Source organism: Oncorhynchus gorbuscha, linkage group LG02, assembly GCF_021184085.1.
Source record: "Oncorhynchus gorbuscha isolate QuinsamMale2020 ecotype Even-year linkage group LG02, OgorEven_v1.0, whole genome shotgun sequence".
In the NCBI taxonomy this organism is placed as follows: Eukaryota; Metazoa; Chordata; class Actinopteri; order Salmoniformes; family Salmonidae; genus Oncorhynchus; species Oncorhynchus gorbuscha.
In genome coordinates, this window is record NC_060174.1 from 94,224,946 (window position 1) to 94,247,455 (window position 22,510).

The following is a 22,510-nucleotide window of genomic DNA, read 5'->3' on the forward strand; positions in this document are numbered from 1 at the left end:
TGTTTCGCCATCTGCTGGTCCGTGTTTCGCCATCTGCTGGTCCGTGTTTCGCCATCTGCTGGTCCGTGTTTCGCTATCTGCTGGTCCATATAACACTATCTCAAATGTGAAAACGTTGGCTTTCTATGTTTTGTATTAAACAAATGTAGACGGAAAAAAAGTGTTTCCAATGACATCATCCAGTGGGCATTATGTCATCCCTTTAAACCTAGTCTTGTACTAAATTACCCTTTTAAACTGCACTAATAAAAATGGAATTTCTCAAACATGGTTTAAATGTGTATGTGTGCTTGATCAAGTTTGTTCATAGGGAGATATGTTGTGAAGTTATTGTGAGAGAACCGGTGTACCAAAAATACAACAGAACCACTGATTCATGTACATACAGTTCTAGTCTAGAGACTTAACATGCTGGTTGGTCTATCTAGTAGGAGATTCTATGACCTCAGACTTGTCAGTGATGCACCAGTCAACTTGGTCATTATTGCTAATTTGATATTGGTAGATTACTTTATACTGCTGTAAGCACTCAGTAATGACAGACATATAGTGCTTAATGAATGTTTTTAATTATTCTGTATGACGGCCTTATTCATACAGTTTTGTTGAATAGGAAATACATAATATCACATTTTATCATATTTGTACTGTGTACTTGAGCTGGTGTCCTCAAAAGTGGCTACACCTCAGTAATTTATAACTATTTTTTTACCAGAAAGGTGAGATTTTATCTTTTCCTGGAATATCCTGCATTACTAGTTATTTTTTATGGCCCTGTCATGATAAATAATTACTTTTGGAGATTACGTAGATTACATTTGATTTACATTTAACTGGTTCTAAATCACTTTTCTCACACTAAACATGTTATTACTACTTTGGTTTCTTAAATACAGTAAAATATGCAATATTACAAGGGGTGGCAGGGTAGCCTAGTGGTTAGAGTGTTGGACTAGTAACCGAAAGATTGCAAGTTCAAACCCCTGAGCTGACAAGGTACAAATCTGTCGTACAGTTAACCTGCAGGCTCGGGGGCAGGACAGGGTAAACTATCGAACAGAACTTGAGAAAAAGGAAGATGGGAAAGCATGTTGGTAAGACCTGACAAGATTGATTTATAAGCAAAAATGTCAGTAGGAAGCAGTGCCAGAACCACACAGGGGACTTTACATCTAAGAGGATCTTATTAAGAATACATTATTATTATTAATAATTTAGCCTTGTTTGTAATTGGTTTCTGAAGAGCATAATTGTAACAACATACTGTTATAGAATTTTTTGTATTCTCACCTGCATTATGCCTTTTCAGTTCCTCCACCTCTCACTGTCTGTCTCCCTGGCCTCCATTACATTAGTCTTAATTGGATCAAAACCACTAAGTCTACTATTAAGATTCGGGATAGCTACAATACCTGCATTTTCTCCCTTCAGCTCCTCCACCTCTTTCTCACTGTGTGGTCCCAATAGTTGACAGCTCTGTCGCTTGTGCTGTAATTGTATCAACAATAACCAATAATATGAGATGTTTGGCTTTCTTCTGGTCCATATAACACTATCTCAAAGCTAACATACAGTATGTACATTATGTAGTTGTGTTCTTTCTCACTGATTTTCAGTCTGGTCTCACTGGTTGTCAGTCTGGTCTCACTGATTTTCAGTCTGTTCTCACTGGTTGTCAGTCTCATCTCACTGGTTGTCAGTCTGGTCTCACTGGTTGTCAGTCTGGTCCCCATGGCTAAAATAACATTCAGTCAGTATTATGATATATGACTGACTTTATATGGTACACTTCGGGTATAATTATAATTGTCTCCCATTGACATCAATGCATGACTTACATCAAAGTCTGAATGGTGTACACAGATCTCAATTTAGATTTCAGCCTAATGTAAAATATAACTCACATATTACCTGTGTTCAATGTCTTTAGCTCTGTTCCACCATGTTCCACCATGTTCCACTGTTCCACCATGATGGTTCTCAGATTCTGCACCACATCTCTCAGGTGTTTCAGCTCAGTCCAGATGTCAGGTTGGGTGGTGGTCTTACTGTCAGTCAAGGCTGAAGTTTTGGTCTTCTGGCTCTCATAGTGAACTCCACTCCCCTCCTCCCTGTCTCCATGAGCCCATGATGCCCCAGACACACACAGCAGCACCACCAGTGGAACTACAGAAGCCCTCATTCTGACAATACTCACACCTTCTAATGTACCTTCTCGTCCTTTTTATACAGTACCTGAACCATTACATAAGATCACTGTTGTTTTATTTTAGGTGCACTTTCATTTAAGTCCAATAACTCAAGACGAGATCATTTGTGGATAAGATTATTTTTTAGTTATTTTAAAGGTATGTCATGGGAAATATGAACCTGTTATTATCTAACACAAAAATGTGTGTGTTTGTCCCTCTCTTTCTCTCTGTCCCCAGTGAAGCCGTCTAAGCCGCGGTGTTGGATGGAGGGCCGGCTGTTGGAGGGTAGTGATGTTAAGATGAGCTGTAAGTCTACAGATGGCTCTGACCCCATAAACTACAAATGGGAGAGGCTGCTGGACAAGGGCAAGTATGTGGGAAAGCTGCCCCCACTGGCCCTCATAGGTAAGCCCTCTAGTCCACTGCAGGCTCTCTGTGTGTGTGAGTGGATGTAAGTCTGTCATAAGTCATACACTGAATTAAACTCCAACTAAGATGTCCTACTTGAGATGAAAACATTGAATAATTTCCAGATCCCCTTTAAGGACTTTTGGGACAGAACATACTGTACTTTACATAATGAAAGTGTGTGTCAGAATGCCAATTTCAATGCAAATACACCTTCTCCAGTATCCTTGTTTGACCTTGTTCACGTGTCCAGTTAGCGTTAGTGACAAGTGTTGGTAGAGTAATTTCTCACATGCAGACTCGGCCAAGTTCTTGGTCAATAGCACTCCTACTTGTTCTGGGAAACTGTCCATTCCCATCTGTCACAGCAAAGGATTAAGTTTACCAATCCCAAATCAAACACCAGCCCGACGTCCTATGAATTTCTGTTTATTGAATAGTTTAGGTAAAAGTTTAGGTAAAAAAAATCGGTCTATAACTGGGAACAGTACTACTCATTTTTTACAATTACAATGTTTTAGTCAATTAGCAGATGCTCTTATCCAGAGTGAGTGCATACATTTTTAATACTGGTCCCCCGTGGGAATAAAACCCACAACCCTGGCATAGCAAGCGCCATGCTCTACCAACTGAGCCACACATGCGAAGAAACATTATGAAAGGGACCTTGCAGGAAAATGTAAAAGAGACCATGGTTTGGTCACTGAATAAGTTTAACTTTATACATTTCCATGATTATCTATCGCTATTTTTCTTAAAATATCTAATTTGATGTATCCGATGATTGTTCAAAGTTCAAACACTCTCCACATAGCCATCACTTGCAATAGTGTTTCTGGATTTGATAGTTGAAAAAAAGCTTTAAATTGCATCACAATCACTGTACCGCACTGTATCCTGAACTCCCTGTTGGACCGCCACCAGGTAATAAGGGTAGGAAACAACACATTTTCCACGCTGACCATCAACACAGGGGCCCCACAGGGGTGTGTGCTAAGTCCCCTCCTGTACCCCCTGTTCACCCACGACTCCAATACCATCATCAAGTTTGCTGACGACACAACAGTGGTACAACTGATCACCGACGACGATGAGATAGCCTATAGGGAGGAGGTCAGAGACCGGGCAGTGTGAAGCCAGGACAACAACCTCTCCCTCCACGTCAGCAAGATAAGGGAGCTGATTGTGGACTACAGGAAACGGAGGGGTGAGCACACTCCCATGCACAACGATGGGGCTGTTGTGGAGTCAGTTGAGAACTAAAAGTTCCTTTGTGTCCACATCACCAAGGAATTATCATGGTCCACACACACCCACACAGTTGTGAAGAGGGCATCTCAGCACCTCTCCCCCTCAGGAGGTTGAAAATATTTGGCATGGGCCCTCAGATCCTCAAACAGCTGCACCATTGAGAGCATCTTGACTGACTGCATCACCGCTTGGTATGGCAACTGCAAGGCACCCGACCGCAAGGCGCTACAGGAAGGCCCAAAAAAGGCCCAAAAAAACTTCAGCCCCCAAGCCATAGACTGTTCTCTTTGCTACCGCACGGCAAGCAGTACCAGTGCACCAAGTCTGGAACCAACAGGAACCTGAACAGCTTCTAACCCCAAGCTATAAGACTGCATAACAAGACTGCTAAATAACTAATCAAATGGCTACCCGGACTAGCTGCATTGACCCCGTTTTGCACCAACTCTTTTACCCACACACACTCACACACTGCTGCTACTGTCTATTATCTATCCTGTTGCTATTGTAACGGGGTGGTGCGCGCTAAATAGTGGTTCAATCGGTGACGTCACTTGCTCTGAGACCTTGAAGTAGTGGTTCCCCTTGCTCTGCAAGGGCCGCAGCTTTTGTGGCGCAATGGGTAACGATGCTTTGTGGGACTGTTGTTGATGTGTGCAGAGGGTCCCTGGTTCGCGCCCCAGGTATGGGCGAGGGGACGGTCTAAAGTTATACTGTTACACTATGTCACTTTACCCCTACCTATATGTTTGGTACATAGCTACCTTAGTTACCTCGTACCCCTGTACATCGGCTCGGTACTGGTACTCCCTGTATTAGCCATGTTCTTTTTTACTCGTTATTCACGGTGTATTTATTCCTCGTATTTCTATTTCAATGTTTTATCTTAACTCTGCATTGTTGGAAAAGACCCTGTAAGTAAGCATTTCACTGTTAGGACTCTATTCAATCAGATCTGCTTTAGCGGACATCTGCATAGTGGATGTTTTGGAGATGTCGGAGGTGGAACTGCATTAAAGCTGTCAAATCCACAAGTGGCTCCCGACATAATAAACTCAGCAAAAAAAGAAACGCCCCTTTTTCAGGACCCTGTCTTTCAAAGATAATTCGTAAAAATCCAAATAACTTCACAGATCTTCATTGTTTCCCATGCTTGTGCAATGAACCATAAACAATTAATGAACATGTACCTGTGAAATGGTCATTAAGACAGCTTACAGACGGTAGACAATTAAGGTCACAGTTATGAAAACTTTGGACACTAAAGAGACCTTTCTACTGACTCTGAAAAACACCAATAGAAAGATGCCCAGGGTTCCTGCTAATCTGCGTGAACGTGCCTTAGGCATGTTGCAAGGAGGCATGAGGACTGCAGATGTGGCCAGGGCAATAAATTGCATTGCCCGTTCTTGCAGTGGCAGACCATGTGTAACAACACCTGCAGAGTATCAGTACATCCGAACATCACACCTGCGGGACACGTACAGGATGGCAACAACAACTGTCTAAGTTACACCAGGAACGCACAATCCCTCCATCAGTGCTCAGACTGTCCGCAATAGGCTGAGAGAGGCTGGATTGAGAGCTTGTAGGCCTGTTGTTAGGCAGGTCCTCACTAGAAAACACCGGCAACAACGTCGCCTTTAGGCACAAACCCACCGTCACTGGACCAGACAGGACTGGCAAAAAGTGCTCTTCACTGAAGAGTCACGGTTTTGTCTCACCAGGGGTGATGGTGAGATTTGTGTTTATTGGCGAATGAATGAGTGTTACACCGAGGCCTGTACTCTGGAGCGGAATCGATTTGGAGGTGGAGGGTCCATCATGGTCTGGGGCGTTGTGTCACAGCATCATCGAACTGAGCTTGTTGTCTTGCAGGCAATCTCAACGCTGTGCGTTATAGGGAAGACATCCTCCTCCCTCATCTGGTACCCATTCCTGCAGGCTCATCCTGACATGACCCTCCAGCATGACAATGCCACCAGCCATACTGCTTGTTCTGTGAGTGATTTCCTGCAAGATAGGAATGTCAGTGTTCTGTCATGGCCAGCGAAGAGCCCGGATCTCAATCCCATAGAGCACGTCTAGGACCTGTTGGATCGGAGGGTGAGGGCTAGGGTCATTCCCCCCCAGAAATGTCCGGGAACTAGCAGGTGCCTTGGTGGAAGAGTGGGGTAACATCTCACAGCAAGATCTGGCAAATCTGGTGCAGTCAATGAGGAGAAGATGCACTGCAGTACTTAATGCAGCTGGTGGCCACACCAGATACTGACTGTTACTTTTGAAGTCCCTTTGTTCAGGGACACATTATTCCATCTCTGTTAGTCACATGTCTGTGGAACTTGTTCAGTTTGTCTCAGTTGTTGAATCTTATGTTCATACAAATATCTACACATGTTAAGTTTGCTGAAAATAAACGCAGTTGACAGTGAGAGGACGTTTCTTTTTTTGCTGAGTTTACATACAGAAGATATTACCTTTGGCTGCACCGAGTCGTATTAACAGAAATCCCATGCAGCCTTGTTTATACATTTTAAAGGTGAGATGTAACCTACACCTCTATTAGGATGATAGATGTAATCTACACCTCCATTAGGATGATAGATGTCATCTACACCTCCATTAAGATGATAGATGTAATCTACACCTCCAATAAGATGGTAGATGTAATCTACACCTCCAATAATATGGTAGATGTAATCTACACCTTCATTAGGATGATATATGTAATCTACAACTCCATTAGGATGATAGAAACCCATATTATTTATTTGTGATTTTTCAATTTATTTGAAAAATAAATTATTTCTATATTGCCTACACTTTCTCGTTCTGAATTTCTAATTTGAGTGGGGGGGTGTGGCTTTGTGACAATGATCACAAGAGGAGCTGATCACCGATTTGACAGCTCCAACACAGTTCCACCTCCAAAACACTCACTATGTGGCTGTCTGCTATCTCCGGTAACGCTTGATCTGATTGAATCTGGGCCTTAGACTATACGAAACATGTGACAAATACAATTGTATTTGAATTTGACCTTGTCCTGTTCTCGTGTAAGATTTGAAAAACTCAGAGATAGTGACACTGAGGAACCTGACCAAGGAGAGTGCTGGGGTGTATAAATGTACCGCCAGCAACGATGTGGGAGAAGAGAGCTGCACCGTAGAGGTCAAGATGCACTGTGAGTAACCCAGGCTATAACCAACACCCACGTACACACGTCTCATATTATAACCCCATTAGGGTTACCAAAGATGATCTGTAGGACAGTAATAGCTATCCCATTCTTTCAACCTGTGAACCATATTTATCTTTGTGTACATTTTAGATGTGCGGGGCATGGGTGTGGTGGCGGGCGCCGTGGTGGGCGTGTCCTTCGGTGTCCTCCTCATCATTCTCATTATTTGGCTGGTGTTCCGCAAGAAGGAGAAGAAGAAATACGAGGAGGAGGAGACCCCTAACGAGATCAGGTACACACACACACACACACACACGCACACACGCACACACGCACACACACACAGATTTAGGTTAGTTAAGGCAGTTTGCAGATAGACAAAAACACAGAACATATTGAATCAGAAATAACAAAAAGTAAATACATAAACAGATGGGGTGGGAACAGACGTCACCAAGTTGGTACAAAAAGGGACTTGACTTCACTCTCCAGCCTGTGTAGCATCCTCTCTCCAGCCTGTGTAGCATCCCCTCTCCAGCCTGTGTACCACCCTCTCTCCAGCCTGTGTAGCATCCTCTCTCCAGCCTGTGTAGCATCCCCTCTCCAGCCTGTGTACCATCCATTCTCCAGCCTGTGTAGCATCCTCTCTCCAGCCTGTGTAGCATCCTCTCTCCAGCCTGTGTAGCATCCCTTCTCCAGCCTGTGTACCATCCATTCTCCAGCCTGTGTAGCATCCCCTCTCCAGCCTGTGTAGCATCCCCTCTCCAGCCTGTGTAGCATCCCTTCTTCAGCCTGTGTAGCATCCCCTCTCCAGCCTGTGTAGCATCCCTTCTCCAGCCTGTGTAGCAGGTTCCTCACCTCTTATAACAGGTTCCCAACCCTCAGACCAGGTTCCACACCTCTCAAAGCAGGTTCCTTACCTCTCAGAGCACATCCCTTACTTCTCAGAGCAGGTTCCTCACCTCTCAAGAGCAGGTTCCTCACCTCTCAAGAGCAGGTTCCTCAACGCTCAGAGCAGGAACCTCTCTCCAGCCTGTGTATACACTCCCCTTTCTTCCCCATCCTTCAAAGCAGGTTCCTCCCCATCCCTCAGAGCAGGTTCTTCGCCATCCCTCAGAGCAGGTTCCTCCCCATCCCTCAGAGCAGGTTCCTCGCCATCCCTCAGAGCAGGTTCCTCCCCATTCCTCAGAGCAGGTTCCTCCCCATTCCTCAGAGCAGGTTCCTCCACATCCCTCAGAGCAGGTTCTTCGCCATCCCTCAGAGCAGGTTCCTCCACATCCCTCAGAGCAGGTTCTTCGCCATCCCTCAGAGCAGGTTCCTCCCCATCCCTCAGAGCAGGTTCCTCCCCATCCCTCAGAGCAGGTTCCTCCCCATCCCTCAGAGCAGGTTCTTCGCCATCCCTCAGAGCAGGTTCCTCCCCATCCCTCAGAGCAGGTTCCTCCACATCCCTCAGAGCAGGTTCCTCCCCATCCCTCAGAGCAGGTTCTTCGCCATCCCTCAGAGCAGGTTCCTCCCCATCCCTCATAGCAGGTTCCTCCCCATCCCTCAGAGCAGGTTCCTTCCCATCCCTCAGAGCAGGTTCCTTCCCATCCCTCAGAGCAGGTTCCTCCCCATCCCTCAGAGCAGGTTCCTCCCCATCCCTCATTGCAGGTTCCTCCACATCCCTCAGAGCAGGTTCCTCCCCATTCCTTAGAGCAGGTTCCTCCCCATCCCTCAAAGCAGGTTCCTCCCCATCCCTCAGAGCAGGTTCCTCCACATCCCTCAGAGCAGGTTGTTCGCCATCCCTCAGAGCAGGTTCCTCCCCATCCCTCAGAGCAGGTTCCTCCACATCCCTCAGAGCAGGTTCCTCCCCATCCCTCAGAGCAGGTTCCTCCACATCCCTCAGAGCAGGTTCCTCCCCAGTGCTTGTTACAACAGCAGCTATTTTTTGGCGATAGAGGAGCCGGCACATGGGGATTGCTGCGCACCAATAATGGAGTGGCATAGCAAGGGGAAGAGTCGCGTAGCTGACAGTCACTTCTGTCCTGTTGACATATGGAGCATTAGTGGCAACACATACATACACACAGTCTGATATCAAACTGATGTTTAACTAGAGAAGGTGAGGGGTTGCTAATGAAGTAGTGACAATTAAGTGCATGTCGATGAGGTGCTGTCCTTACCTGACCTAACTAGGGTTCATTGTAAGAAGGGGATACCAGGTATTCTGTCATTCAGAGTACCATGTATTTGTTCAGCTACTGCTGTTACTGCAAAGAACACATCCGTTTTATATGAAGAAGTACAAGTTCATAATGGATGCAGAAATACACTACCGGCCAAAAGTTTTAGAACACCTACTCATTCAATGTTTTTTCTTTATTTTTACTATTTTCTACATTGTAGAATAATAGTGAAGACATCAAAACTATGAAATAACACAAATGGAACATAAAATGGAATCATGGAGTAACCAAAAAAAGTGTTAAACAAATCAAAATAAATTTTCTTTTGAGATTAAAATAGCCACACTTTGTCTTGATGACAGCTTTGCACACTCTGGGCATTCTCTCAATCAGCTTCAAATCAAATCAAATTTATTTATATAGCCCTTCGTACATCAGCTGATATCTCAAAGTGCTGTACAGAAACCCAGCCTAAAACCCCAAACAGCAAGCAATACAGGTGTAGAAGCACGGTGGCTAGGAAAAACTCACTAGAAAGGCCAAAACCTAGGAAGAAACCTAGAGGGGAACCAGGCTATGTGGGGTGGCCAGTCCTCTTCTGGCTGTGCCGGGTGGAGATTATAACAGAACATGGCCAAGATGTTCAAATGTTCATAAATGATCAGCATGGTCAAATAATAATAATCACAGGCAGAACAGTTGAAACTGGAGCAGCAGCACGGCCAGGTGGACTGGGGACAGCAAGGAGTCATCATGTCAGGTAGTCCTGAGGCATGGTCCTAGGGCTCAGGTCCTCCGAGAGAGAGAAAGAAATAGAGAAAGAGAGAATTAGAGAGAGCATACTTAAATTCCCACAGGACACCGGATAGGACAGGAGAAGTACTCCAGATATTACAAACTGACCCTAGCCCCCCGACACATAAACTACTGCAGCATAAATACTGGAGGCTGATTCGGGAGGGTTCAGGAGACACAGTGGCCCCATCCGATGACAACCCTGGACAGGGCCAAACAGGAAGGATATAACCCCACACACTTTGCCAAAGCACAGCCCCCACACCACTAGAGGGATATCTTCAACCACCAACTTACCATCCTGAGACCGAGTATAGGCCGAGTATAGCCCACAAAGATCTCTGCCACGGCACAATCCAAGGGGGGGGGGGGCGCCAACCCAGACAGGAAGATCAGATCAGTGACTCAACCCACTCAAGTGACGCACCCCTCCTAGGGAGGGTATGAAAGAGCCCTAGTAAGCCAGTGACTCAGCCCCTGTAATAGGGTTAGAGGCAGAGAATCCCAGTGGAAAGAGGGGAACCGGCCAGGCAGAGACAACTAGGGCGGTTCGTTGCTCCAGAGCCTTTCCGTTCACCTTCACACTCCTGGGCCAGACTACACTCAATCATATGACCCACCTGAAGAGATGAGTCTTCAGTAAAGGCTTAAAGGTTGAGACCGAGTTTGCATCTCTCACATGGATAGGCAGACCATTCCATAAAAATGGAGCTCTATAGGAGAAAGGCCTGCCTCCAGCTGTTTGCTTAGAAATTCTAGGGACAATTAGGAGGCCTGCGTCTTGTGACTGTAGCGTACGTGTAGGTATGTACGGCAGGACCAAATCAGAGAGATAGGTAGGAGCAAGCCCATGTAATGCTTTGAAGGTTAGCAGTAAAACCTTGAAATCAGCCCTTGCCTTAACAGGAAGCCAGTGTAGGGAGGCAAGCACTGGAGTAATATGATTTAAATTGGTTCTAGTCAGGATTCTATTTAGCACTAACTGAAGTTTATTTAGTGCTTTATCCGGGTAGCCGGAAAGTAGAGCATTGCAGTAGTCTAACCTGGAAGTGACAAAAAGCATGGATTAATTTTTCTGCATCATTTTTGGACAGAAAGTTTCTGATTTTTGCAATGTTACGTAGATGGAAAAAAGATGTCCTTGAAACAGTCGTGATATGTTCTTCAAAAGAGAGATCAGAGTCCAGAGTAACGCCGAGGTCCTTCACAGTTTTATTTGAGACGACTGTACAACCATTAAGATTAATTGTCAGATTCAACAGAAGATATCTTTGTTTCTTGGGAATAGAACAAGCATCTCTGTTGTGTCTGAGTTTAAAAGTAGAAAGTTTGCAGCCATCCACTTCCTTATGTCTGAAACACAGGCTTCTAGCGAGGGCAATTTTGGGGCTTCACCATGTTTCATTGAAATGTACAGCTGTGTGTCATCCGCATAGCAGTGAAAGTTAACATTATGTTTTCGAATGACATCCCCAAGAGGTAAAATATATAGTGAAAACAATAGTGGTCCTAAAACGGAACCTTGTGGAACACCGAAATATACAGTTGATTTGTCAGAGGACAAACCATTCACAGAGACAAACTGCTATCTTTCCGACAGATAAGATCTAAACCAGGCCAGAACTTCTCCGTGTAGACCAATTTGGGTTTCCAATCTCTCCAAAAGAATGTGGTGATTGATGGTATCAAAAGCAGCACTAAGGTCTAGGAACACGAGGACAGATGCAGAGCCTCGGTCTGATGCCATTAAAAGGTCATTTACCACCTTCACAAGTGCAGTCTCAGAGCTATGATGGGGGCTAAAACCAGACTGAAGCATTTCATATACATTGCTTGTCTTCAGGAAGGCAGTGAGTTGCTGCGCAACAGCCTTTTCAAAACATTTTGAGAGGAATGGAAGATTCGATAGAGGCCGATAGTTTTTTATATTTTCTGGGTCAAGGTTTGGCTTTTTCAAGAGAGGCTTTATTACTGCCACTTTTAGTGAGTTTGGTACACATCCGGTGGATAGAGAAACATTTATGTTCAACATAGGACAGCCAAGCACAGGAAGAAGCTCTTTCAGTAGTTTAGTTGGAATAGGGTCCAGTATGCAGCTTGAAGGTTTAGAGGCCATGATTATTTTCATCATTGTCTCAAGAGATATAGTACTAAAACACTTGAGCGTCTCTCTTGATCCTAGGTCCTGGCAGAGTTTTGCAGACTCAGGACAACTGAGCTTTGAAAGAATACGCAGATTTAAAGAGGAGTCCGTAATTTGCTTTCTAATGATCATGATCTTTTCCTCAAAGAAGTTCATGAATTTATTACTGCTGAAGTGAAAGCCATCGTCTCTTGGGGAATGCTGCTTTTTATTTTGCTTTGCGACAGTATCAAAAAGTTGAAAAGAATAATAATAAATATAGGATGATCGAGCAGCAGTAAGGGCTCTTCGATACTGCACGGTACTGTCTTTCCAAGCTAGTCGGAAGACTTCCAGTTTGGTGTGGCGCCATTTCCGTTACAATATTCTGGAAATTTGCTTCAGAGCTTGGGTATTTTCTGTATAATAGGGAGCTAGTTTCGTATGAGAAATGTTTTTAGTTTTTAGGGGTGCAACTGCATCTAGGGTATTGCACAAGGTTAAATTGAGTTCCTCAGTTAGGTGGTTAACTGATTTTTTCCCTCTGGCGTCCTTGGGTAGACAGAGGGAGTCTGGAAGGACATCAATGAATATATAATAATAATAATAATATATGCCATTTAGCAGATGCTTTTATCCAAAGAGACTTACAGTCATGTGTGCATACATTCTACGTATGGGTGGTCCCGGGGATCGAACCCACTACCCTGGCGTTACAAGCGCCATGCTCTACCAACTGAGCTACAGAAGGACCACAATCTTTGTGTTGTCTGTGAATTTATAGCACGACTTTTGATGTTCCTTGGTTGGGGTCTGAGCAGATTATTTGTTGCAGTTGCAAACGTAATAAAATGGTGGTCCGATAGTCCAGGATTATGAGGAAAAACATTAAGACCCACAACATTTATTCCATGGGACAAAACTAGGTCCAGAGTATGACTGTGACAGTGAGTAGGTCCAGAGACATGTTGGACAAAACCCACTGAGTCGATGATGGCTCCGAAAGCCTTTTGGAGTGGATCTGTGGACTTTTCCATGTGAATATTAAAGTCACCAAAGATTAGAATATTATCTGCTATGACTACAAGGTCCGATAGGAATTCAGGGAACTCAATGAGGAATGCTGTATATGGCCCAGGAGGCCTGTAAACAGTAGCTATAAAAAGTGATTGAGTAGACTGCATAGATTTCATGACTAGAAGCTCAAAAGATGAAAACGTAATTTTATTTTTGTAAATTGAAATTTGCTATCGTAAATGTTAGCAACACCTCCGCCTTTGCGGGATGCACGGGGGATATCATCACTAATGTAGCCAGGAGGTGAGGCCTCATTTAACACAGTAAATTCATCAGGCTTAAGCCATGTTTCAGTCAGGCCAATCACGTCAAGATTATGATCAGTGATTAGTCCATTGACTATAATTGCCTTTGAAGTAAGGGATCTAACATTAAGTAGCCGTATTTTGAGATGTGAGGTATCATGATCTCTTTCAATAATGACAGGAATGGAGGAGGTCTATATCCTAGTGAGATTGCTAAGGCGAACACCGCCATGTTTAGTTTTGCCTAACCTAGGTCGAGGCACAGACACGGTCTCAATGGGGATAGCTGAGCTGACGACACTGACTGTGCTAGTGGCAGACTCCACTATGCTGGCAGGCTGGCTAACAGCCTGCTGCCTGGCCTGCACCCTATTTCATTGTGGAGCTAGAGGAGTTAGAGCCCTGTCTATGTTGGTAGATAAGATGAGAGCACCCCTCCAGCTAGGATGGAGTCCATCACTCCTCAGCAGGTCAGGCTTGGACCTGTTTGTGGGTGAGTCCCAGAAAGAGGGCCAATTATCTACAAATTCTATCTTTTGGGAGGGGCAGAAAACAGTTTTCAACCAGCGATTGAGTTGTGAGACTCTGCTGTAGAGCTCATCACTCCCCCTAACTGGGAGGGGGCCATAGACAAATACTTGATGCCGACACATCTTTCTAGCTGATTTACATGCTGAAGCTATGTTGCGCTGGGTGATCTCTGACTGTTTCATCCTAACATCGTTGGTGCCGACGTGGATAACAATATCCCTATACTCTATACACTCGCCAGTTTTAGCTTTAGCCAGCACCATCTTCAGATTAGCCTTAACGTTGGTAGCCCTGCCCCCTGGTAAACAGTGTATAATCGCTGAATGATTCGTTTTAAGTCTAATACTGCGGGTAATGGAGTCGCCAATGACTAGAGTTTTCAATTTGTCAGAGCTAATGGTAGGAAGCTTCGGCGTCTCAGACCCCGTAATGGGAGTAGTAGAGACAAGATAAGGCTCGGCCCTTGACTCTGACTCGTTGCTTAATGGGGAAAACCGGTTGAAAGTTTCTGTCGGCTGAATGAGCGACACCGGTTGAGCATTCCTACAGCATTTCCCTCCAGAAACTGTGAGAAAGTTGTCTGGCTGCGGGGACCGTGCGAGGGGATTTATACTAACGTTACTATCTGTACTTACTGGTGGCACAGACGCTGTTTCATCCTTTCCTACACTGAAATTACCCTTGCCTAATGATTGCGTCTGAAGCTGGGCTTGTAGCACAGCTATCCTTGTCGTAAGGCGATTGTTCTCCTGTATATTATGAGTACAGCGACTGCAATTAGAAGGCATCATGTTAATGTTACTACTTAGCTTCGGCTGTTGGAGGTCCTGACGAACCATGTCCAGATAAAGCCTCCGGAGTGAAAAAGTTGAATGAAAAACAACATTTTTTGAGGGAAAAACCAAAAATATAAACGGTAATTAAAAAGTAAAAACCGTAAAGTTGTCAGGTAGCAAAGTAAGGTTGGCAACAAAACGCACAGCAACATGTAAACAAGTCTGCAAGTTGTGACCGGAAATGGCTTCACCGGGAATGCTTTTCCAAAAGTCTTTAAGGAGTTCCTACATATGCTGAGCACTTGTTGGCTGCTTTTCCTTCACTCTGTGGTCCGACTCATCCCAAACCATCTCAATTTGGTTGAGATCGGGTGATTGTGGAGGCCAGGTCATCTGATGCAGCACTCCATCACTCTCCTTATTGGTAAGATAGCCCTTACACAGCCTGGAGGTGTGTTGGGTCATTGTCCTGTTGAAAAACAAATGATAGTCCCACTAAGCACAAACCAGATGGGATCGCTGCAGAATGCTGTGGTAACCATGCTGGTTACGTGTGCCATGAATTCTAAATAAATCACAGATAGTGTCACCAGCAAAGCACCCACACCACACCATAACACCTCCTCCTCAATACTTTACGGTGGGAAATATACATGCAGAGATCATCCGTTCACCCACATCGTGTCTCATAAAGACATGGCAGTTGGAACCAAAAATATCCAATTTGGACTCATCAGACCAAAGGACACATTTCCACCGGTCTAATGTCCATTGCTCGTGTTTCTTGGCCTAAGCAAGTCTCTTCTTATTATTGGTGTCTTTTAGTAGTGGTTTCCAGAGGTGGGACAAAGTCATTGTTTTACTAGTCATAAGTAAGCCTCAAGTCTTCGCACTCAAGTCCCAAGTCAAGTCAAGACAGGCAAGTACGAGTCAAGTCTCAAGTCAAGAGCGTCAAGTATCAAGTCAAAACTTTGAGTTTCGAGTCCTAAACAAGTCATAATGTGCTCTTCACCAAATGTAATACCATTTCATATTTTTAACAAGAATAATAGTACATTACAGCTACGCAAATCATGAATGCTTTTAAAAATATCTATATATTTATTACTTTTCAAATAAACGTTATATTTCCATGGAAATACATGGATAGCCATGAGAAAGACACACATTTACATTTACATTTACATTTAAGTCATTTAGCAGACGCTCTCCCCCAATAGTAATCGACTATCGAGGATAGCTATGGGGCGCAATCGGGCGATATAGGCTTGTACACAATCGCCCAACCTTAACACACACACACACTCTCTCTCTCTCTGTGTGGTTACAGTAGGCTAACGTATGTCAATGGTTTTAGGAACAGCAGTAACATCAGGCAGGAGTTAGGCTACCAACTGCCTAGCCATTTGTAGCTCAATCTTGGGTGCAATGATCATGTTCCCGCACTGACTGACTGTGTGGAGGCTCATTGATTTAATGTTACGTTAGTCTACACCAGTAATGTAATAAAATATATAGCTGTCGGCTATATTAGCCACAACTTACCGTTATTTGTGTAGCTTCAAATGTCGAACCAAGTTGGAAATTGTTACGCCTCCAGCTGTAATTTTCTTCCTGCATTTTTTGCAAGTTGCAATGTGTTTTTTTTTGATACAGCATCGTCTTTATATCCGAAAATAATAATTTGGGGTATCATCTTTCCAAGGGCTCCATCTGAATTCACCCGCTGACATTCCTCTGCACTGCCACGTACAACTTTTTTTCAGCTGGCTCAATTTGATTGGCTGCTATTTGATTCAAACTGTAATCCGTTAAATGAAGAGCTGATGCGCTGCAAACTTTTTAAAATATTTGGGCTTGGGGACGGTATCAAGTCAGGTCGAGGCATAAGGCTCAAGTCCAAGTCAAGTCACGAGTCATTGTTGTTAAAGTCAAAGTCGAGCTGTAAGTCATCATATTTGTGTCTTGAGTCTGACTCGAGTCCAAGTCATGTGACTCGAGTCCACACCTCTGGTGGTTTCTTTGCAGCAATTCGACCATGAAGGCCTGATTCACACAGTCTCCTCTGAACAGTTGATGTTGAGATGTGTCTGTTACTTGAACTCTGAAGCATTTATTTGGGCTGCAATTTCTGAGGCTAGTAACTCTAATGAACTTATCTTCGGCAGCAGAGGTAACTCTGGGTCTTTCATTCCTCTGGCAGTCCTCATGAGAGACAGTTTCATCATATTGCTTGATGGTTGACTGAATTTCATGTCTTAAAGTAATGATGGACTGTCATTTCTCTTTGCTTATTTGAGCTGTTCTTGCCATAATATAGACTTGGTCTTTTACCAAATAGGGCTATCTTCTGTATACCCCCCTACCTTGTCACAACACAACTGATTGTCTGAAATGCATTAAGAAGGAAATACATTCCACCAATTAAGGTACACCTGTTAATTGAAATGCATTCCGGGTGACTACCACATGAAGCTGGTTGAGAGAATGCCAAGAGTGTGCAACGCTGTCATCAAGGCATAGGGTGGTTATTTGAAGAATAACACTTGTTTGGTTACTACATTCCATATGTGTTATTTCATAGTTTTGATGTCCTCACTATTATTCTACAATGTACAAAATAGTAAAAATAAAGAAAAACCAAAGAGTAGTTGTTCTAAAACGTTTGACCGGTAGTGTACGCATTGTGCATTATAATGTGTTATGCATGCATTTAAACCATTATAGATGTGCTTGTAATGCACTCACTGTGCATTATGCAGAAGGTTGTCATTTCATTAATATTATCTTGTTTCATTAAGTGACATCCTTCGATGTCCTGAGCCACATGTCTTTGTTTCTGTCTCAGGGAGGATGCGGAGGCTCCCAAAGCCAAACTGGTGAAGCCCAACTCTCTCTCCTCGTCCCGTTCTGGAAGCTCCCGCTCGGGCACCTCCTCCACCCAGTCCATGGTCCACACCACTGCCCCCCGGGGGCCCCGCGCCCGGGTTCCTGACGTCGCCGCCCTCAAGGAGAACGGCCAGCCCCCCAGCTTCCCCCAACAGCCCCCTGCCTACACACAGGTGGTCCCCAAGACCCCTGAGCCCCGCACAGCCCCGGCCAAGCTCAGCCCTCCCCCAAAGCTAAGCCCCGGGAACCTGGCCCGCATGGGAGCAACGCCGGTCATGATCCCTGCCCAGACCCAGGCCTTTCAGACTGTGTAGGAGGGAGGGAGGGAGAAGTGGAGGGAGTAGACGCAGACAGACACAAGAAGCCCCAGTACACAGCTGATAGCAACACCCAGCCTGCCCCCAGAAACCCTGTGAAAACCAGCCATATCATCAACTAAAAGTATAATTGAATGCATTCTACGAAGGGAAGACTTTCGTAAGAGGATTTGTCTCCTGTACAAACAATACAGAGCGAAATCTTTTGTTCGCATGATATCCCATCACAACAGAACATTCATTGTGTTTTTGCTGACGAGATCAGTGATGTGTATCATACTCTGACGAGGTCAGTGATGTGTATCATACTCTGACGAGGTCAGTGATGTGTATCAGACTCTGACGAGGTCAGTGATGTGTATCATACTCTGACGAGGTCAGTGATGTGTATCATACTCTGACGAGGTCAGTGATGTGTATCATACTCTGACGAGGTCAGTGATGTGTATCATACTCCGACGAGGTCAAGGAGGACCCTGTGTAGAGTTGAGGTATTTTTAAACCAAACCGACAGAGCCATGAAAGCAGAATGGGCTATGGACAAAGGGAAGGAGGGAGTGAGAGCAAACAGGACTGGAAAAGAGCAAACAAAGGAGATACACAGGCTGCATAGCTCAGCAGAGATCAGGCAAGGGTGTCTGGCTGTCTTACGACACCTGATACCTGCTACCAACCAGGACAAACCAGACGGCAGACAAGACAAAGAGAGAAAAAAAACAAAAAGACAGGAAAAGTAAACCACACCTACCACACCGACCAACACCTAGCCAATCAATATCTCCCAGGCTTCTTTGCCGGCATCACATACCTCCATGTAATCTCCTCCAGGATACCCAGCAGGCATGGTGATTGGTTTTGTAAGGAAGGGGGTGCACCGATCGATTGACACACCAATGAGAGTGGAGGAAAGTTTGATGCTGATACAAGAGGGATGTTTGCCTGTGATTGTACAAAGATGATATAGCTTAAGTAAGAGACTCCACCTAGACACATCACCTGTCATCCTATACACCTGCACATGGGTCACTCGCAGCAACACGAAAGATATCAGTATTGATTTCCCATCTTTCCTGTGCGTCCAGCACTATACACTCAACATGTCTGGACTTATGTAACGTTATCTTCCCATGTTTATGGACAGCGTCAATTAAGGCCATAGGAATATGTGACTATGGGGATTATTAATGGCTGAAATATGTATTGCTTAATATGTATTGTCTAATATTCTGTTTCCTTTTTTCTATTTCATTTATTTCAGATTCCTTCAGAATGTTTAAAGATTGTTATTAAAGGGGTGAACTTAAGCCCTATCGATAAAGTGCCACAGTTGATGTTTGTTGAAGATGGTTAATGACATTTCTGTTTTAATTTGTGTTGTGTTAATGACATTTCTGTTTTAATTTGTGCTGTGTTAATGACATTTCTGTTTTAATTTGTGTTGTGTTAATGACATTTCTGTTTTAATTTGTGTTGTGTTAATGACATTTCTGTTTTAATTTGTGTTGTGTTAATGACATTTCTGTTTTAATTTGTGTTGTGTTAATGACATTTCTGTTTTAATTTGTGTTGTGTTAATGACATTTCTGTTTTAATTTGTGTTGTCTTAATGACATTTCTGTTTTAATTTGTGTTGTCTTAATGACATTTCTGTTTTAATTTGTGTTGTGTTAATGACATTTCTGTTTTAATTTGTGTTGTGTTAATGACATTTCTGTTTTAATTTGTGTTGTGTTAATGACATTTCTGTTTTAATTTGTGTTGTGTTAATGACATTTCCATTAATCCAAAATGAATGAACTAACATATGAATGTGTTCCTTGCCGTGCAGTATATAAAGGGCTGGATTCAATTTGATTCACCAACTAACGTGCAAGAACCGCGTTATAGCTCCATTTAAATTGAAAGGCGGAGACCGCATTCACAGTCGGCTGAATAGAAAATGATCCTTTACATTTCAAATACTTCCGCGATATAGATTGATTCCAGCCCAAAATCATTGGATGAATCCTTGTTTTTAATGAGCAGAGATTTGCAGCAATACATTTAATCCCCTGCAGTTGAACTGTGTCTGAAAAAATACAAAATATATTCTGTATAATGAGAAAACGAGCAAAGGGCCATACACATCATATTATGATATAACATGCGTTGGCTCAGCACCATGTTGTGATTATAGAAGAACAGTAATGATAATCCTAAAGAGGGCCTTGGGTTAACATACACATTTTAATTGAATACACCACAAAAAAGTATTATTCACAAAACAATTAAACACCGATTTACAGTTTTAAATGGTTAACTCTACAGTACACCTGAGATTGATTCCATTTCAAGCAGAATGAAAAGGACAATAGCTTTGAGTGAAGTCTCTTCATGGTGGCCAAACAGAATTGAAACTACACTCAACCTCAGTAAAATATCCTGGCTGAAAGTGTTGAATTATGCCCTACCATTCTCTGATTTAAATGTCAACTTTTGCCTGAGCTTTCATCTGATCCAAATGCGTGACTTCTGCCTAGCGATAGTCTTCTCTGCCTCTACGCAGCAGCACATTGGTCCTTCAGTGTTTTGACTGCTTCCTCCAAAGAGATACCCCTGTTATTCTGGCTCAATCGCAATGCAATGGATGAGATGTCAGGAACTATTTGGAGTGACTGATGCTGTGGCGCCCTCCAGGAGAGCCCAGCAAACTCATCTTAAATCACCCAGGAGGGAGGGCTCTTCTCGTCCAGCGGTGCAGAGCATAAGAGCACACTCGTACTCTGGCCTCCGAAATGGTTCAAACGAGGACGGGTGACTCGAGAGTCTATACTTCTTGGAAAAAGGTTCAAAATTTACCTGGCTTTTCGTTCATGCCTGGTTGAAATCACCCAGATTAGTTTGTATCAATAATTGTATTTTGTAAAATCTGCCTATTTTTGATGAGATTATTTCATGATCGTGGGCAGTTCAAAGAGTGAAAAGAAAATAGCAATCTTGTCTCTGTGACTCGTACTTCCAGCTTGCTCACTGCTGGTTGAAAAGCACCTTTAAACCAGGAGACGGATGAGTGGCGAGATGAGAGGACGACACCTGAGGGAGGGCTCCTGATTACCCACCACAATCCCCTTTGAATTTCCCATTATACCTTTAAAAGCCAATACAGGGAGGCCGATGATTGAATGTGGCTCTTACGGCCGTTTGATGGGGTAGGATACGCACCGGTATTGATTTTTCTGTTATCTGAGTGGCTCTGTGAATTCCCCTGGCAGAGGGCTCTGTGTCCTGAATCATTAGGGTTTCCACCCTTTTTCGTTTGAATGTCTTGCTTGGCAGACAGGAGGAATGGGAATGCTTCAAACCATGCTGGGGAGAGGAACAACGTGAACCACAGGCGTTACGTTGCCCTTACACCATGTATCGACTCCAAAAGGCCATTATCATAGGTTAACTAGTACAAAACTTGCATCTTGATGTCATTTATTAGTCTGTCTACTAAATACCTCCACTATGGTTTGAGTGATGGGACCTTTGATATCATGCATACAGTGTAATGTTCAAGAGCGAAAGAATCCCCCCAAAGCTGAAAAATGATGGATATGCATGTCACAGATACTTAACTAGAGAAAGAACAAAACTGTATTTTTGCCTCAATGCTTATATAAATATATAAATGATCATCTTGTACAAAAAAATGTTACAGTTAAAACAAATGCTATGACTGTAAAAAAGGAAAGTTATGTTCATTTTGAGTTTACTCCTTTGGGTTAAGAATTCAGTCATAAGTACTTTGCACTTTCTTAAACTGTGCTCTCTGTGTCCCGCTTGCGTTAAGCCCTTTTCACCAACAGCGTTAGAGGGGGAATGTTCTCTCTCACTCTATTTTATTTGATTGACAATGTCATGCAGTTACTTTGAGTTGTTGTAAACCAAAAAGGAAATGTACATACCTCCTTCTCGAGTGAAAAATGTATATTTGTACAATATCTGAATAATTACTGTTTTGGTTTGTAATAAAGCATTTGATGAATAGCCACTTGGTATGATTGTTCTCTACTTCAGACACGCCGGCATGTGTAAGGACGGTTTCCTGGACACAAAGTGCATTCGGAAGTATTCAGACCTATTGACTTTTTCCACAGTTTGTTACGTTACAGCCTTATTCTAAAATGGATTAAAATATTTTTCCCTCATCAATCTAAACACAACACGCCATAATGGCAAAGCGAAAACAGATTTTATATAAATTTATAAAAAATAAAAACAGATACCTTATTTACATAAGTATTCAGACCCTTTGCTATGAGACTCGACATTGAGCTCAGGTGCATCCGGTTTCCATACGTCTTGAGATGTTTCTACAACTCGGAGTCCACCTGTGGTAAATTCAATTGATTGGACATTTGGAAAGGCACCCACCTGTCTATATAAAGGTTCCACAGTTGACAGTGCATGTCAGAGTTAAAACCAAGCCATGAGGTCCAATGAATCTCTGTAAAGCTCAGAGACATGATTGTATCGAGGCACAGATCTGGGGAAGGGTAAAAAACTATTTCTGCAGTATTGAAGGTCCCCAAGAACA

At 43.5% G+C, this 22,510-nt stretch overlaps 1 protein-coding gene across 2 annotated transcripts in view; it reads left to right on the top strand.

The window, feature by feature from the left end:
* LOC124013344 (CXADR-like membrane protein) overlaps positions 1 to 21,964 on the top strand; it is a 138,033-nt gene extending 116,069 nt beyond the window's left edge. For both annotated transcript variants that reach the window (XM_046327644.1, XM_046327637.1), the window contains exons 4-7: positions 2,430 to 2,597; positions 6,913 to 7,035; positions 7,183 to 7,324; positions 17,592 to 21,964. In XM_046327644.1, coding sequence (XP_046183600.1) covers positions 2,430 to 2,597; positions 6,913 to 7,035; positions 7,183 to 7,324; positions 17,592 to 17,946 — 788 coding nt within the window. In that variant the 3' untranslated portion in view covers positions 17,947 to 21,964. The remainder of the gene's footprint in view (positions 1 to 2,429; positions 2,598 to 6,912; positions 7,036 to 7,182; positions 7,325 to 17,591) is intronic.
* The last annotated feature ends 546 nt before the right edge of the window (positions 21,965 to 22,510 follow it).